The sequence below is a fragment of the Zootoca vivipara genome, chromosome 5, assembly GCF_963506605.1.
Source record: "Zootoca vivipara chromosome 5, rZooViv1.1, whole genome shotgun sequence".
Classification (NCBI taxonomy): domain Eukaryota; kingdom Metazoa; phylum Chordata; class Lepidosauria; order Squamata; family Lacertidae; genus Zootoca; species Zootoca vivipara.
The window spans coordinates 62,432,205-62,449,564 of NC_083280.1; the positions used below are offsets into that span (position 1 = coordinate 62,432,205).

At 40.3% G+C, this 17,360-nt stretch overlaps 1 protein-coding gene across 3 annotated transcripts in view; it reads left to right on the plus strand.

Annotated features, from left to right (window-relative positions):
* The window catches only part of ADGRA1 (adhesion G protein-coupled receptor A1), a 305,321-nt gene that overhangs the window by 215,166 nt on the left and 72,795 nt on the right, over positions 1 to 17,360 (plus strand). For all 3 annotated transcript variants that reach the window (XM_035137651.2, XM_035137652.2, XM_035137653.2), the window contains 2 exons: positions 13,649 to 13,856; positions 14,846 to 15,054. In XM_035137651.2, the coding sequence (XP_034993542.2) occupies positions 13,649 to 13,856; positions 14,846 to 15,054 (417 nt within the window). The remainder of the gene's footprint in view (positions 1 to 13,648; positions 13,857 to 14,845; positions 15,055 to 17,360) is intronic.

Consider the following 17,360-nt stretch of genomic DNA (forward strand, 5'->3'; position numbering starts at 1 on the left):
ATAAGTTTCTGGTCAAAGTCACTGCAGAAAGCTGAAGGGTAAAGGCATAATAATGATTTAGGAAAGGTAAACATCTAGAGCCGATATACGTTCAGCTCCATAATTTTGTTTGTTTGTTCTTAAACCAGGTTTTACCTCAGGGTAAGACTGAATTTGTTGACTTAAATCTTTGTTGGAAATGGCCTGCACAAATCCAAACTGATGCTGTATGTAGGAGACAGCTGGTTGTCATGGTAACTGTAGTGCAGTTTTTAATTCCACATGGTGAGTAATGCTGACACAATGTTGCTGAATAGACTATGGCTTTCCTTTTTACAAATATATAGCTTTATCCATGTCAAGGTTACGAAATAAAATAACGCCCTTGCTCAGGCCCCTCTGGCCACATCCGTTTGGCTTATGGATACCAAATACTTTTTATTAAAAACCAGGCGATTCGCTTGGCATCAGTCAGTCAGGGGAATGGGGGTCAAATAAGACTCCTCAAAGAGGCATGAATTAGATTATAAAAGACACAAATTAGTCTTAACTTTGTAATCGCATTAGCCTTCTGTTGCTCAAAATATGTTTGGCAATGTATTTGCACTGTGTAGTGGAAAGACATGCACTGCATAGTAAGAAGACACTTGTTTTTGTATAGCATAAAAACAGAAAGTGTTTGATCTGTTTTTATTTTGTTCTACTTTGCACATGGAGGAAAAGAAGACATCACCTTAAGCTGTTCCATTTCATTAAACTAAAATCATTTTAACATAAACTTCTGGAACAAGTATTCTTGATATTTGCTTGCCAGGTGGTACATATTTTATGAGAAAGAGGAGCAAAATCACATTTATACATTTGTATCTAAGAAGACTGCCAAAAGTCATTTCTAAACAAGGCTGTCCTAGATTCATTGAAACCATATTTTTCATTAGTTAATATTACAGATATTCCAAACAAGGAATTATGGTAATTAATACTCTCGCTGCGGCCATATTATCCTAACAAATTTGGTAAATATATATAACAGGAACCACTGAGGGTGTCTGCAAATGTGACATTTTCCTGATGTAAATGGTTTGAGACGTAACGGAATATTTCCCAACTACTGTTTTCTAGATAATCATTTCAGTTATTCATTTTGGTTAGCCTTTCAGCTGGCAGCAAGGGACATAGGTGTAGTTTTTTTCTCCCCATTATTGATTCTCCTACTTCCCCATCCACTCTCAGAAGAGCTTCTCCTAGCTCTTGACTCTTAAATAATTGATTTTTCCACTCAGGTGCACAGGACAACATTTTGAAATCATGAGATTGCAAAAAAAAATGCATGTGCTTTGCTCACTGACGCACTAGTTTTATTAAGTAGTCCCCAAACAGAAGACCAATACAGTGAACACCGAAGCCTCAGTTCAGAAAATTATTTTTGCTTTTTGTTTAGAAATTTGATGGAAAGCTACAGTCCATTGTGCCCCTACTTTGAACACAGCAGGACTTCCTATATAATCAGGTCACATAGTTGATAACACATAGTTGTTTTTAAAGTCATAAGATGTATTAGTAGAAGCCCTTGAGAAAGCAACACACAGTACTGGTATATCTGCCTGGTTTTTAAAAAGCCCCAGGTCCTTCATTTATATTTTTGAATGTTTTAAAGATTGCCTTGATGGAAATTTTGCTAAAAGTAATTTGAAAAGCATGAAAGGAGGTTGACCGTACTAAAAGATATTCTGGTTGTGCCAGAGTTTTACCTTTATTACATTTTTAATTCTGATTTTTTAAAAGAATCCTTTATATAATTACTATTATACAGGATTTTAAAGTACATATGACCACTGCTCTAATAAACCCTTTACTATAAATAATAAGTTTTACTAAACTGAATATTTCATAATTTTTTGTTTTCCAGTATTTTTTTTTTCTAAATTGAAAGTTACCCTTTTGAAAGGTTGGCCACTTTGTCCAAAAGTAGGATTGTGTGTACACGCACGCACGTGTGCACATTCAGGGTTACTTTTTCTTTAAAATGTTGTTTATGATCTTTGATAGGCAATCTTATCTGTGTCAGGTTAAGCAATAGAGGGGGCTATCATTCTGAATTAACTAGTTAGCCTCAATGGGAAGAGGTAGCTGGACTAGATTGGTCTTTGATCTGATCCAACAAGATTTTTTTTTCTTAAATTGTGCCCCCAGACCAACAGACAGCTTGTTTTGAGTGTGGCTTGTCTCCTCTGTGACACGTCTGCTCTGTATTCGGAATTCCCTTCTCTAGGCGTAGTTCCTTCCATAGTTCAGTGGGAATTAGTTGGAACCTTAGCGTTTGAGTAGCAAGTCCAAGCTGTTTTGATGCATTGCTGCTCTGTAGTTCATTTATAAATGCAACTATTGAGGTTTTCCTGCTTCCTGCTGTTTACAGGTATTCGGGCAAACCCATTGCAAGGTTTCCTCTCACAGTGAGAAGCCTTCGGAAGTACAGGATACTACACAGCTATCTGGCAGTTCTTATCAGCCTCAACTACAACTCCCATCAGTCTAGGGCTGATGGGAGATATGGTACAAAACATCTGGATGGTACCAGGCTGGTGAAGCTGTTGGTTCCATTCTGGTTTGTACTTATACCCTGTGAAGTGTGTCTATTAGTACCCTTTATGAGACAATATTTAACTTGTAATTTATACCACATGAGAGTCCCATTCCTTTGGAAAGTTCCCTTAATAAACTAATCTGGGTTCTTATATTGTACACTAGATCTGAGGCCTTATGTGAGCATGTTAGACATACACTGCACAGAAAACTAATCTTATAGTGAGTCTTCCTTACAGAGCATATTACTGGAGACTTCTTCTTTTTGGAAATTACCCAGAATGCAACATGTATGGTTTATTCATAAGTTCTCACATGTGTCTTTAAATTTGGCAGCAAAGAACAACTTATCTGTAAAGGAAGCTGCAAAAATAGATTAAATGCAGGTGATGTGTGATGGCCTTTTAAATGATGGTTATTGTGGAGTGATCACCTATGTCAATATTTCATCTAATTTCTTGTGGGAAATCTGAATTTGTTCAAACAAGTCTAAAAGCATAATCAATTGTCTCTAGAGTAGCCCAAATGACTTCAGTGGGGCTTTTATAAAATAAATGGTTGAGGACGATAGCTTTAATTAAGCTATCCTTTCAGCAACTAGAGAATTATTTTGCATTAATTATTCTGTCATTGCTATTGCTTCATATAACAGACAGGAGGCTGTCTGGGAGGAGACTGCCATTTGTTAGCTGATAGCTAGAAATGAGAGAGGATATTGGTGGCACACTGTGTGGTTTGGATTGCCGGGATCGATCAATAGTTGGCAAATGTTCCTGCTGGGATTTTCTTTCTGATAATATGGAGTAAAGATTCTCCACTGTTGTGTTGGGTAGGATGTCACAGAAACGGTTTATTATGATTGGCAAGATATCATAAGACAAGGCCTGTTTCTGAAGTACGATTGATATCTCGGTCTTATTTTCTTATTCCCCTATTCTACTGAGACACGACAATAGAACTGAAGCTCATGGTTGAATGTGTGCATGGAATCCAGTGGGAATAACAACCCAGGCAGTTTTAGAAAGCTAGATTTTGGTTTCTGGAAACTGACTATAGTAGAAGTGTCCAAATTCTAAGAGATGAGTCATTTATAAGAGAACAACCTTCTGTCTTGTTTGAACAAAACAACAGGAAAACAAAACTAGAAAATCCAGGACATTAGCTTGAATTGGGCTAAAATGAGAAACCTTTTTTAAAAACTGTGTTTTGCATGGAATGTCTTCGGACCCCTTATGGCGATATCATAGAGGAATTCTGATCTCAACAAGTCATTTGGAAGAAAGTTCCATTGAAGCTACCGAGGTTTACATCTAAGTAACATATTAAAAATTTGGATGAAAGCATACACAAACAATGTAGCATGAATACCTTTTAGTATAATTCTCATTTTTATCCTGGAGTAAAAAAAATTTTTGGCAGCCAAAAGGGCTCCTCCTGAGTAAATCATAAAAATTCCAGGATATAATTGTAATTTTTGAACACAGATTGTTATTATTTGCTCAATGAATAAAATTCTCAGAACCCCCTATTAGCCACAGAATTAATTTCAAAATGATTAATAATGTAATAATAATCTGGTCCCTTTCCTGCTTGGTGGATTATCCCATTTCTAAAATTTACACTTTATTCTGTTTTTTGTCAGATGCTTCCATGAACATTTTTATCTGCATTTAGTATTCTGATGAGTAGTTATGCACTTCTGCATAAATGGCTATAGCTGCTTGCTCAGCCTGATCTAGATGAGGTGATCCATGCTCAGAAGTGTTCTAAACTCCAGTGCTGCATGTTTCACTTGCAAGCTCAGGAGCCATGCATTGATTGTGCAGTTGGAAGCTAATGGCCTGCGCTGCATTACTCTCAGCTTAGCTCATTCACATTTAGTCACATAGACCTGTGCACAACTAGAGCTGAATCAGGGCACTTGTCTTTTCACTTGCAAACTTTTGGAAGCGTTCAGCAATTGTTGTTTTTGTTGTTGTTTAGTCGTTTAGTTGTGTCCGACTATTCGTGACCCCATGGACCATAGTACGCCAGGTACTCCTGTCTTCCACTGCCTCCCGCAGCTTGGTCAAACTCATGTTTGACCAAGCTGCGGGAGAGCTTCGAGAACACTGTCCAGCCAGATGGGCGGGGTATAAATAATAAATTATTATTATCTTGTCCTCTGTCGTCCCCTTCTCCTTGTGCCCTCAAACTTTCCCAACATCAGGGTCTTTTCCAGGGGGTCTTCTCTTCTCATGAGGTGGCCAAAGTATTGGAGCCTCAGCTTCAGGATCTGTCCTTCCAGTGAGCACTCAGGGCTGATTTCCTTCAGGATGGATAGGTTTGATCTTCTTGCAGTCCATGGGACTCTCAAGAGCAGGCATCCCCAAACTGTGGCCCTCCAGATGTTTTGGCCTACAACTCCCATGATCCCTAGCTAACAGGACCAGTGGTCGGGGAAGATGGGAATTGTAGTCCAAAACATCCGGAGGGCCGAAGTTTGGGGATGCCTGCTCAAGAGCCTCCTCCAGCATCATAGTTCAAATTGGGATTTCAACTCCTTCATGGATCACTGCCTTGTTGTGGTGAAGGGGCTTGAATAACTTAGAGAAGCTATGAGCTACGCTGTGCAGGGCCACCCAAGACGGACAGGTCATAGTGGAGAGTTTTGACCAAACGTGATCCACCTGGAGGAGGAACCGGCAAACCACTCCAGTATCTCTGCCAAGAAAACTCTATGGACAAAGGCAACAGGCTTTCAGCAATACCACATGTGTTTTCTCTCTCTAATTTTCTGGCTAAGTATGACTAAGGGTAGTCTAAACAACAACAACAACAAAATTCCTTCCAGTAGCACCTTAGAGACCAACTAAGTTTGTCATACGTATGAGCTTTCGTGTGCATGCACAGTTCTTCAGAAGAAGAACTTTGCACACGAAAGAAGAAGCATGCACACGAAAGCTCATACCTATGACAAACTTAGTTGGTCTCTAAGGTGCTCCTGGAAGAAATTTTGTTGTTGTTGTTTGCACTACGTCAGACCAACACGGCTACCTACCTGTAACTAGGGGTAGTCTGTAAGATACCTTTTGTGACATTTCCATTGTTATTAATGGATTGTGAAATAATCCAGATCCTGCTGCAAGGCCATGAAGAAATCCAAATGAAAAAATACCTACCCAACTTCACCTCTCTCTTTTTCGATTCTTGAACGATTCGTATAGGACACAACTCAACCCCACACCCTACCCTGTATGCCTGTGATGGCTGATCCCTGCTAGTAGCAAATAATTTGTGTGGCTTCTTGACCATGAACACAACCTGCAGGTTTTCATGCCACAATGATACCTATGTTAAAGGAACATGTGGTACTGTATGAAACTGCAGGTTCTGCCTGTGTATGGAAGCAGCTGCTATCAGCGTAGCAGAATGCAGCCACCGCAAGCAAATCACCTTTTAATAGCCTTGTGTTTTACTTGGTTTTCTGTTTTGGGGAATTCAGCTAGTGTTGAGGGAAGACCAGGGTGGGGGGATAAGTGCAATGTTGTGAGAGAACTAAAAAATGGCTTTGGGTACTGTGGTGTTTTTATTGTAACGATTTCTATGTGATCTTTTATATGTCTATATTGTATGTGTGTATATCTTTTTTAAAAAAGTTAAATGAATGAATGGCTCTGTGTGAGTGACAAACTGTACATATATCAAAACACACGTTTTTTTCCAGTGCATCCCAGCAGCCAGTGAAAAGCAGCCAATGAAAAGTTCACAAGACAAAAACGCATAGCTGTCTTGTGGTTTTGCAGTTTCAAAAGTATGTCTGCTTTTGAAGCATTTGACTATGGAGCATTGGGACTCTCTATACCAGAAAGTTTCTCCAACTTGAGTTATGAAAAACATAAAGGTAATATACCTGGAAAGGGGTAGGACGCTATAAAGAACTGCTGAAGGTTCTGAAAAATCTCTGTCATGGCAGATTTAAGCCTTCAGACAGGAGTAGCTCTAGAAAACACCTAAAGGCAGCCCAGAGTGGCAGGGGAAACCCAGCCAGATGGGCGGGGTATAAATAATAATAATAATGACAACAATCACCTGGTGGTTCCTGCTTGCATAGAGCTTTGCAAAGCACTTTGAAGACCTAACAAACAATTGATTACCAGGACTTGGAAAACAGCTGTGTACAGTGGTCTTGTCTACCTTTCAAACTTGGCCCATGTGGAGAGAAGGCTCCAGCTTGATCCATTTCCCCACCCCTGACATACATGCAGGGGTCCTGCTTCTGACAACCTGCTGTGCTGCCAGAGGCTTGCTGGAAAAACATTTGAAAATGGATAGCACCTTTCCTGCAACCATGACCTAGCTACCTGGATGTGTGGCAATGGCATTAGACCAGGAGGTGGTTGGCACATGCCTAGTAGCCTCGAGGCCCCTTATAGGACCACTTGCTTGGGTGAGAGAGTGGGAATTTCACCTATCTCTTGACGACAGCTCCTGCCTGGTGTCCAAGCACCAGGTATAGGATTCAACATCAACTGTGACAAGGGGTGAGTGGTAACCCAATAATAAAAGAGGATTGCTCGTTCTGTATCTAAACCCCGGGATTGTTTCCTTCCTGGACCCATCAGCTTGTGACTGTGACCAAAGCAATGTACTTCTTAGTGCTCTAACTGTAACACAGTGAAAAGCAGAGTCACCAGGGACACAGTAACCTGGCCTCTGGAGGATCCACCCATGTATAGACAATGAGTGGACCAGAGAGAAGACATTTTTCCAGTCATCTGACAGGCTGGCATTCCCTTCCCTCTTAATAAGCTCTTCCGAACTGGCAGGGATGCTAGCCAGCATTACAGCAAGGCAAAACCAGTCACTACTGGCTGGCTTCTGGCACACCTACACCCCAGCACAGTTACAAAGGGGGCTCCTATGCCAGTAGAAGTAGGGAGCAAGGTTTAGCCAGATTTTTCTCTCAACTTCTCTGGTAAGACCGGATTTTTCATAAAATTGCATGGGTTCCCCTCTGGATCACAGCCAAATTGTGGACTGTAAGAGTGGCAGCAGACAGAGCATCTCAGCCAGGTTCTGCACATAGCTGCCAAGTACCCCATTTTCCCCGGGAAACCCCCATATTTTCTTACCGTTTCCCGCAGGTGTCCCGAATGGCAAAATACCCCGTATTCCCCCTGACTACGGAGCTCCTGCCGGCGGCCATGTTCTTCTGGTGCTGCGCCGGTACCGGAAGTTGCTTCTACGCACTTCTGGACATGCATAGAAGCGACTTCCGATGCCGCTGTGCCCATTTCCAGAATGTCCGCAGCACCAGAAGTCGCTTCTACGCATGTCCGAAAGTGCATAGAAGCAACTTCTAGTGCTGCGGACATTTTGGAAATGGGCACAGCGGCATCAGAAGTTGCTTCTACGCATGTCTGGAAGTGCATAGAAGTGACTTCCGGTGCCGCAGCGCTGCTGATCCCGGATTTTTCAATCTGGAACTTGGCACCTATGGTTCTGCGCAAGAAGGAAGAGCATCGGATGACAAGAGGACAAGTTATGGCCTCAACAGCAGCACATCATCATGTCTCTGTGTGTTTCTTAGACCAGAAAGGATGACTAAACATATTAAAATTAGATAAATCCTCATTCCTAGACAAATTACATAAACCTCTTTGCTCGAAAGAAGGAAGAGGATGAATGAGTTGAAGAAAATGAATGAATGGATTGATTCTATATTATCTTATGGGGAAGGGCTGCTGAGATAAAGAGTGAATGAACTGATAATGCTGTTGATGAAATGACTTGGTGGCATGCAATATGAGCTATGAATGTACCATTAAGAAAGGACGGGAAGGCTTACAGCCAGATATGACCCTCCCTTGAAATCTCTGGGCAGGTACCATCTGAATAACTCTCTAATGCTTCCGAAGATTAGAGATAAATTTCTGCCAAACATCACAGGTTTTCACTCCTCAGCAATATTTCTATGAATTCACCACTTCAACATATTTTAAAATTTATGATCAAAAGTCTGTAGAGCTACAGAGAGAAAGCAAATAAGGCTATACCTTTCTTGCTGATTAGCTGTCTGAAAGCTTATATAAGCTCATCAGTAGGAGCTGTTCAAATATGAAGGCTCCGTTAGCTTATTCTTGGTGTGATTCTCATTTATGTATTAAGATTAATGAAGCATGTACTACACAAGGCCAGAGAATTTGTTTCTTCCATAATCTAGGTATGAAAATGTTTTAACAGCCGTGAAGATCAGCATGTTTCTTTAACAGGGATGTTTCCCGGACAGAGAAAGTTTTAATTAGATTTTGGTCAGTATTCATAAAAGACAGGTTCAAATGCGCTGCTTCCCGCCCCCCCCCCCCAGCTAGAAACCTTTCTTAATCATGGTCTGTACTATACTAGAGTTTTCATATTCCATGTGCCCTATGGTCTAGTCTAATTTGAATTTGAATTCAGTATCCATTCTTCCCAACTGGACTACTTGACACTAGTAACTTGACTAATAACTTCAAATGATTTATATTTCTAAAACATGCTAGCGGATCACAACTTCCCACCCTCAGGACCTATGAAAGAGTATATTTTAGTTGCTGGTAATACTGTTACCCTGTGTCTGGTGGTGACAGAAATAACCATTTAAATAGTTTTTCCGACTATTGTTGAAGCATTTAATATACATTTGGCAGATGGGGTTCGTCAACATGGGAAGGTAGCCCATCTAGTAGAAGGAAAATTCTGGTCCTAATCCTCTGCCACCTTGCGGGATATCTTTGGGAGAAGGAAAGGCTAAGGAGTAAACTCTACACAAATCCAGTGGAGTTCCTAAGATGGTTGGACAATGCCTTGTACACCTCCTTCCGGCAACTCCTGCAGCCAAGCTGGTGCTCTGTTTTCCTTTGAACCACACCAGCGAGGCCAAGAGATGGGTCTTATCAGGGTACCCTGAGTCCTCCATACACATCACCCAGGCTTCGTGTCCTGGAGATGTCATTTCAGTGCAGCAAATGCAGCAGTTTGACTTCATCCTGGGAAGCGCACTCCATTGTCTCTTGAGGGGGCAGATGCCAGCAACAACAGGACTCATGCAGATGTAATGGGTTTCCTACCACATGTGTGAACCTTGGTCTCAGACCCTCCCTTCCCCCTCCCCTTATATAGTCACAAGGATGAAGTCAGAATCAATTTTCTTGAAACTTGGGAGACTCTGGTTCCAAAATAAGCCGAGATCTGACACCTCAGTTTGATCCTGGCTCATTCTAACTAATTGCATTTTAAAGAGAGTTTGACAAGTTTAAATCCAATTGTTCTGTTTGTTTAAAATTGGAAGCAAAAACTTCCACTCTCTTCTTCACAGCAGTGCAAGAGGAGGCGGGGGCAGCGAAGAAATACATAACCCTGAAGCTTGTACACATAGCAGGAAACAATGGCTTCTCCTTACAACCAAACCACCCCTTCATTACAACTCAAGCAAGAATTCATAACTGAGTTTGTTAGCCACTATACTATTATTAGCTATGATAAGTTCCATACAAATCAATGGGATCCTTACATGGATTACAATCAAAGTTTTGTTTTTCGCTTTGCGACACTGCATTCCCTAATATATTATTATTATGTATTATATTATAATGAATATTTTTATAGTGTTCTCACATTTTCAAGATTACTAGGAATTCCCCATCTATACATCTGGATGCCTCTCTTTTTTCCTTTTAAACCTATATTTTAAAGAGTTCCTTTGGGTGTGTCTACTGGGCTACTTTACAGAAACTGATATTGAATTGTTAATGTTAGGGGTGCCTGGTTTGGTGTATAGGGTGCTGTTTATAACAAGAGTGGTCTCAGAAAGTCCTACTGGTGACAGAATATGGAATTTTGGATTAAGGTTTTGTCATAACTCAGAGAAAGTCTGCCTAGATCCTTCTGCAGTCAGTGCAATCTTGGGGAGTAAGGCCATTGAATTCAATGTTTTCCCCCTGAATAGGCATGTACAGAATTACAGTATAAATGTGTTACATGAGCATTGCTTTGAATGTAACTGCAATCTAGCAAAAAACAGCTCCTGCTTAATCAATTTGTTAAAAGGAATGCATAGGTAAATATTATGTCTATTTATTTATTTATTTATTTATTCATTTATTTACTTATTTACTTATCTATTTGAGATTTAAGCATATCTGGTGTTTTCAGGATTGGACTAACTGTGCTTTAATAGCTTGCTAGTTGGCCTAAGCATTGAGCGTCATGTATGCAGGATTTTTCTGAATGAATCCCAGACTATATTTTTTTTAAAAAAAGATTGTTGAATGGATATAACCAATAGCCCGACAACTTGAAGTGGGGTACATGCTTGTGATAATGATTCATTCGAGCCATAATTTTCAAAAAATTATGTCTGCTCTGTTAGTTATCCAAGATTTCTTTACAATATCTGAAAGAAAGTCGCAGCAAATGTTAGGGTGCTTTTGATCAATAACACTGCAGTGTGCAATTGATACTAAATACATCCCAAACTGCAAGGTGTCCCAGTGCCAGCAGTGGGAATTTCCTTTTCTAGCCGAGATGTAACAACCTATGTTTACAAGTTTTCTTTTCTCACCTACTGCATGCTTCTTCTTCATGCTTCCTTCAAAATATAAAAAAATTGACTTTTCAACAACATTCTATTAGGGCAGCAAATGTATGTTTAAAGCATCTAGGCAGTTCACTATGCAAAACCTCCAGCAGCAACTGGGGGAGAGAAATGCCAGCTCATAATTTTATAAGCCTAGAGATGGCAGTAGAGACAGAAGATGCTGAAACCAGCACCACGCAATCACGTGGTTGCCAACAGGGTTTTCTCCGCAGAAAATGCTTCATCGACTATTGCTACTTCCGTTTCACCGCATTTTAGAGTGGGGTGGGGAATCAGGGACCAAAGGCCATTTTCCAGACCTCCCTATGTGGTCACACCTCTTTCTGAACCAACCCTGCTCTGCAGCTTTTGAATTCTTCAGCCTGGCTGGAATTGAAAACAGAAAGATGGGTGTGTGGATGTATAGTAATCTCATACTTTTGTGTGGTTAGAATGTAGCCTACTGCAAGAAACGAGTCATACCCACCCACTTTTGCTGCTACCCATGCCCACCACCACTAGCAATGCGGCCCTCAGAAAGTTGTCCATTGGGGAATGCGGCCCTCAGACTGAAAAATTGTTTCTCACCCCTGCTTCAGAGCAGCTGGTTGTCTTCATCCTTATAAAAGCTTCTGTAAAATGCTTGGTGGGATACTTTCAAAATCTCCAAGCAGATTAGCTGCTTGGTGATGAATGCAGCTAAACATTTACCAAACAATAACTTGCTGTTGTGTGCATGTAACCAATGAATAAGTCAGTTGCTGATAAGTCATCTTCTACAGACAATATAGTAAAACCTGATGTCTCCCTGCTTTCTTAGATTGTATTTACAAACTTGAAATGCAATCTGCCCATCAAAACAGTTATATGCATACTATGGAAATTTAGCATCTTGTAAACAACCCATCAACTGTTTCATCCATCAATAATATTTGCAGTAGACACAACAGGGCACTGGAGGAAGCTCTTGAGACATTTTGGCATTTACGAGGCGGGGGGGGAGCCAAATGGAACCTTCCATGATGACAAAAATATAGTAACAGATTTAATAATTGACCGTTTGCTGCCCCTTAATTGTGACCCCCAAACCCACCATATAAGTTGAGCTGTGTCATCCTACCTAATAATAAGGACTGGCCCTAGAGAAGCCTGAACTTACATTTAAAAAATCAAGTCAACTGGCTCCAAAGGAATAGTTGGTGGCGCCAATTCCCTATGAATAATACCCTCCCCCAAATAACACAGACCTTGCCCTGCCACCTCCTCCTCGTGATAGTAATAACTTGTGTGCCCTTTTCAGCATGCAGCCGTCCGTCACATGCCAATTTATCACACCCAGGCAAATACAAATACTCTAGCATTGCCATGTATGATGGTGCAGCTTCTTTTTAGTCCTTGTTTTCAAAGATGCTGCTTCTAAGAAAGTGTGGGGCAATAAATGTTAATGAGATGCCATAGAAACATGTATCTTGCTTCTGGGGAAATGAAAATTACTCAGTCTTCATGCTGCTGTGTTTTTATAAGGAGAGAGAGAGAGAGAGAGAGAGAGAGAGAGAGAGAGAGAGAGAGAGAGAGAGAGAGAGAGGAACAAAATACAGGAGTTTGTAAATCAGAGGGCAGCCCCTTATTTTGTCTCTCCTCTCCTTTTGTTTTGCACCCCTCCCCCTCCTCATTCATGCCTCTGGGCTTAATGATGACAAGGTCACCAGTTGTAGAGGAGTTAAGTAGAAGCAGAACCAGCTCAGGAATGTAATGGCAAATGTATGTACATTTTGTTTCAGTAACCTAAAAACATGTAAACAGAGTCACAACTCTGTTCCATTCTTGTGGTCTGTACAGCCTCAGTATATTCCCTGCCTGCTCCTTCGAGAACATTAGTGGTGTGTGTGTGTGTGTGTGTGTGTGTGTGTGTGTGTGTGTGTGTGTGTGTGTAAATATATATTTCCACATTTCCTGCAACAGTGAGATGAGTGATTTTCTTTAGCGATGAAATCATGGTCTCGGTAAGGAATAAGAAACCGACTGCATTGCATACTTCAGTGTTTAGAGTCACCCTCTGATGCAATTCTTTGTATTAATAAAACACATTTCAGTCCCCTTTGATCACCCTTTCAGAGAGATATGTTTTAATGCAAGTTGTCTGATTCTGTTTTAAGTGAAGGAGAAAACCTGGTAGAGGTTGTCTCTTTAAATCAGATCTGCAGTGTTGATGGACCCTCTAGCAGGCATGGTAAGAACCATTCTCACCTCTGCAGCAGGGAGCTTGACCATACAGACTCGCACATTCAATCAAAACGTTTTCTGTTTTAATATGCACTGTACCAATCCTATTCCCATGGTTACAGCTCCTGCTCCTTTGGTTGCTTCTAGTATGTTGGAAAAGAAGAGAGGCAGCGTACATTTCTCGCACGGGAGTTTAAAACATAATGAAAGCAGCCCTGTTGTGATTTGCATTTTAAATTTTCTTTTTCCCCTCTCATTGTACAGGATGCCGTGGCAGTAGCTTCAGCTCATTTGCCACGGTCTGTCCTCTCTTCATCTTCAGCCTTGCAATCTGTTGATAACTCCTCTTGCAAGCTACAGTTTATTGCCTTTCGGAATGGAAAACTCTTCCCGAGCACTGCAAACTCATCTAACCTTTCAGATTATGGGAAGCACAGGACCGTTGGCACGCCAGTTGTCTTCATTAAAATAGGTAAGTGTTATGTGCTGCTTCTTTAATCTGAGAGCTAGGCTATACGTTACAGTATATAGAAGAATGGTGCAGTGAAGTACGCAGGTCTGCTGATGGGAGAATTGCCTGTGCTTTAACGCAAGTATGTGGGTTTATTCCTACCTGCCAGGCTTTATTCAAATAAACTTGCACATCAACGAAGCCCTGTAGCTGTAAACACACAATTCTCCTTTCTTAGAACTATTATTTATGTAGCTTATTGAAGTTTATAAGTAAAGTAAAGATGGCATGAAGGGTGGGAGGGAGGGATGTTGCTTTTTAATCTTGACCATGACTATTGAAATGCAAATCCTGGAGATTAACAATTTAAGATTAATATTCTGTGGGACGGTGGGGAGAGGGGGTGGGAGAGGGGCAGAGAGAGAGAGAGAGTCCTGTTGTTTACATAGTCATAGTCATCACTGTAGCTTTTGATAGTATAAATCTAAAACAGGTGATTTTAAAGGTGAAAATAATAAGTTAAATATTTTCTTTAGATGAAATATTCAACCCATGCAGTTTTAACCTCTTATTTGATCCTGAACTATGTTTCCATTTCTTTTCACATTTTAAGAGGTTTTAATTTCAGCTTTGTACTTAAAAAAAAAAGATGCCTTAGCTGTTAACTATAGCAAAAAAAGGAGTGCCCCCCCATTTTTTCATTGAAGCAATGGTCCAACGTCATTTTAATTCATGGTATTTCTGTAGTAAATCTAGTTTTACAAACGATTACCATATAATTTGAAAACCAATGGACTTAAATGGCAGTTATAGGTAATATTAACTATTCAAAACTTTTTATAGATGACCAGAACCTCTTTTATGGGGATCAATCAGGAGGGGGATTTTTGCTATTGTTTTTTCTGGTGTGTGTGTGTGTGTGTTCAAAATCTTAAGAACCTCTGTCTGGAGCATGTAGCAATAAAGCATTTTCCACTTCATTGCTCTAATTCAGTTTGTTCCTTTTGCAGATGGGTGCAGTATCGGAAACCTCACCAGTCCTCTTACTATAGCATTGAAGCACTTGACACAGGGTATAAACCCCATTGCAGTCTTTTGGGATTTTGACCTTCTCAATGGACATGGAGGCTGGTGGGGAGAAGGGTGCTACCTAATTAGCTCTACAGGCAACATCACTACCCTTCATAGTACTCACTTTGGTAACTTTGCAGTGCTAATGGTGAGTATATTACTTCGCAAATGTGTGTGCCTATGTCTGTCTGTCTGTCTTCTTGCCGTCTGTACTTGGTGGTAGCTGGTTAATTATTTTTGCATTCAGTTGAATGTGAGATTGTTTTTGAAGAAAGTAAGTTAACTATGAGTGAAAAGAGCAAAGCCATATTTCCTAATTATAGGCCTTGCCGCAAATGACTTTTAATGGAATACTGAAAAAAAATCAAAGTTTCATCAAGACGCTATTGGCGGTGGGAGAGTAAACAAATAAATGGCCTGGCTGCAATATATATATATATATATATATATATATATATATATATATATATATATATCCTAGGCCAAAGGAGATGACTACCCTTGTTCATGTCCAGCACTATGTTGATCATACTAATTAGTTGCTGGCATGCTGCAATATTGAATCACTTAATAAATGGGAAAGAATAGATTGCCTGCTTCTCTAAACAGGGATGCTGTAGCCCTGGCCGACTCCTCTTGAAATTCACGTCTTTGTGCTGCTGATGACAGCATTCTTTTTACTAAATAGCTGTTTGTAAAGAAAAAAAATATTTCTGTGCAGTGCTAGCACACAAGGCTGCTGAGGGTTGTCCTCGGCCACACTTGAGTTCACAAATGCAGTTATTTAAGAATTATGTTAACCCGAAAGTTACCATGACTGATACAAAAGGCACACTAAATAAAATATCGTATCAGACAAAGAAATAAACATGAAACAGTGGCAGGTGCAGCTGGAGAAAGCCACGTTAGGGAATATTTCCTACAGCGTTCAGGAGGGTTGTTCAGACCCACTTGACATTTTATAAGAGGCAGCCCTCGTGTCTGCACACCATGCTATTGAATCTTGCCTTAATTTTGGTGCGCACTTGCATAGAGAAGGTGCTGCCTGTGAACGTTACTGCAAGGTTTATAGTTGAGTAAATAATGCACTGTGTGTGTGCAATGTGTAAAGGGCAGCAAACACAGACGACAGGAATTGGGAGGACGTGTGTAGAGAATACCAATCTGCTGCTGTCAGATGAAGCACAGATGTCAACCAATCATAGCTCAAGGCTGTGACAAGGAGTCCTTAAATTCAAATGTTATTGTCTATTTTATTAAACGGAATGCCTTCAATGTTATGTGATCCGTTTCTTTTCAGCCACTGTAGAATACTTCAGAATCCATCTGAAGATCAAATGCTGTCAATTGACATAGCACTTTTTTTTTGCAAATAAAGTTATATTCAAACACTTAGCTGTTCATTTGAGAATTCTGCTCTGGTTCCCAAGATTCTTTCCCCCCAAAGCACCTGTTGTTGCTGCAGGTACCACACCCATTTGGGCGTACCTAGAACTGAGTCAATTCTAAGTGGTGCACTTAAAAACTTTGAATGGGAGGAACTCTGGTTTTTCTGGTCTTCTTTACAAATACCATGGATATATTTTTAGATGACTTCATACATTTTAACTCTAAATTCATGTAATCTGATGTGTGCAGTATTATGCATTCTGTTGCCTTTAGTGGGTCTTAACATGACGACTGAGATTGGTTACAAGGTTGAAATTCCATTATATACCATGTTTTTACGTAAAAACTCTTAGTATGCCAAAAACAGCATATAATTTTGTTCACCCAAGTCCTGCTCTTGAAGTATGTGTATGTAGAAGCAATGTATGTAGAAGCAATATGCCTCCTCCATACCTCTGAAAACAAGCCAGTTTTCATCGTCATATTGAGAATGATTTCTTGGAGCTTCTAAAATTATCAGTGAAAACCTCTAACAACCATCATGTCATTTGAAACCATTCCTCTACAATAGGACATCTTGGGTTATGAAAGTTAGAGATTTGACATGAATATGGGTGAAGAATACCTAGATACTCAATGAAGGGTGTCTGTTACAAGTGGCATCTCTTATTGTGATAATTGATGGCTTTTCTTTAGCCTAAGTCACAGTTACATGTTCTCTAATACCAGCAAGAAAGTAATATAGACATGTCAAATAAATATAAACTCCTGTTGTGGGCGGACTATTGGAATTGATCTAGATAGATCTTGGTTTTAATACTATTCATTGCATGGCCTTCAGCCTGTCTCTCTCTTTTGGCCTAATCTACCTCACAGTGTTGTTGAATAGTTTAGGTTGTTTCCAGACAGGAGTGCACTTTGCAAACAGGTCATTGAGATATCAGAAACGGGTCTTTGGCAACAGATGTTGGGGATTGTAATTTTTTTTTTTTTAACTTACTGGATTTTCCCTGGAAAAAGTAAATCTGGATTAATGGCGGGCGTGGGGGAAATTCAGGTTGGCCT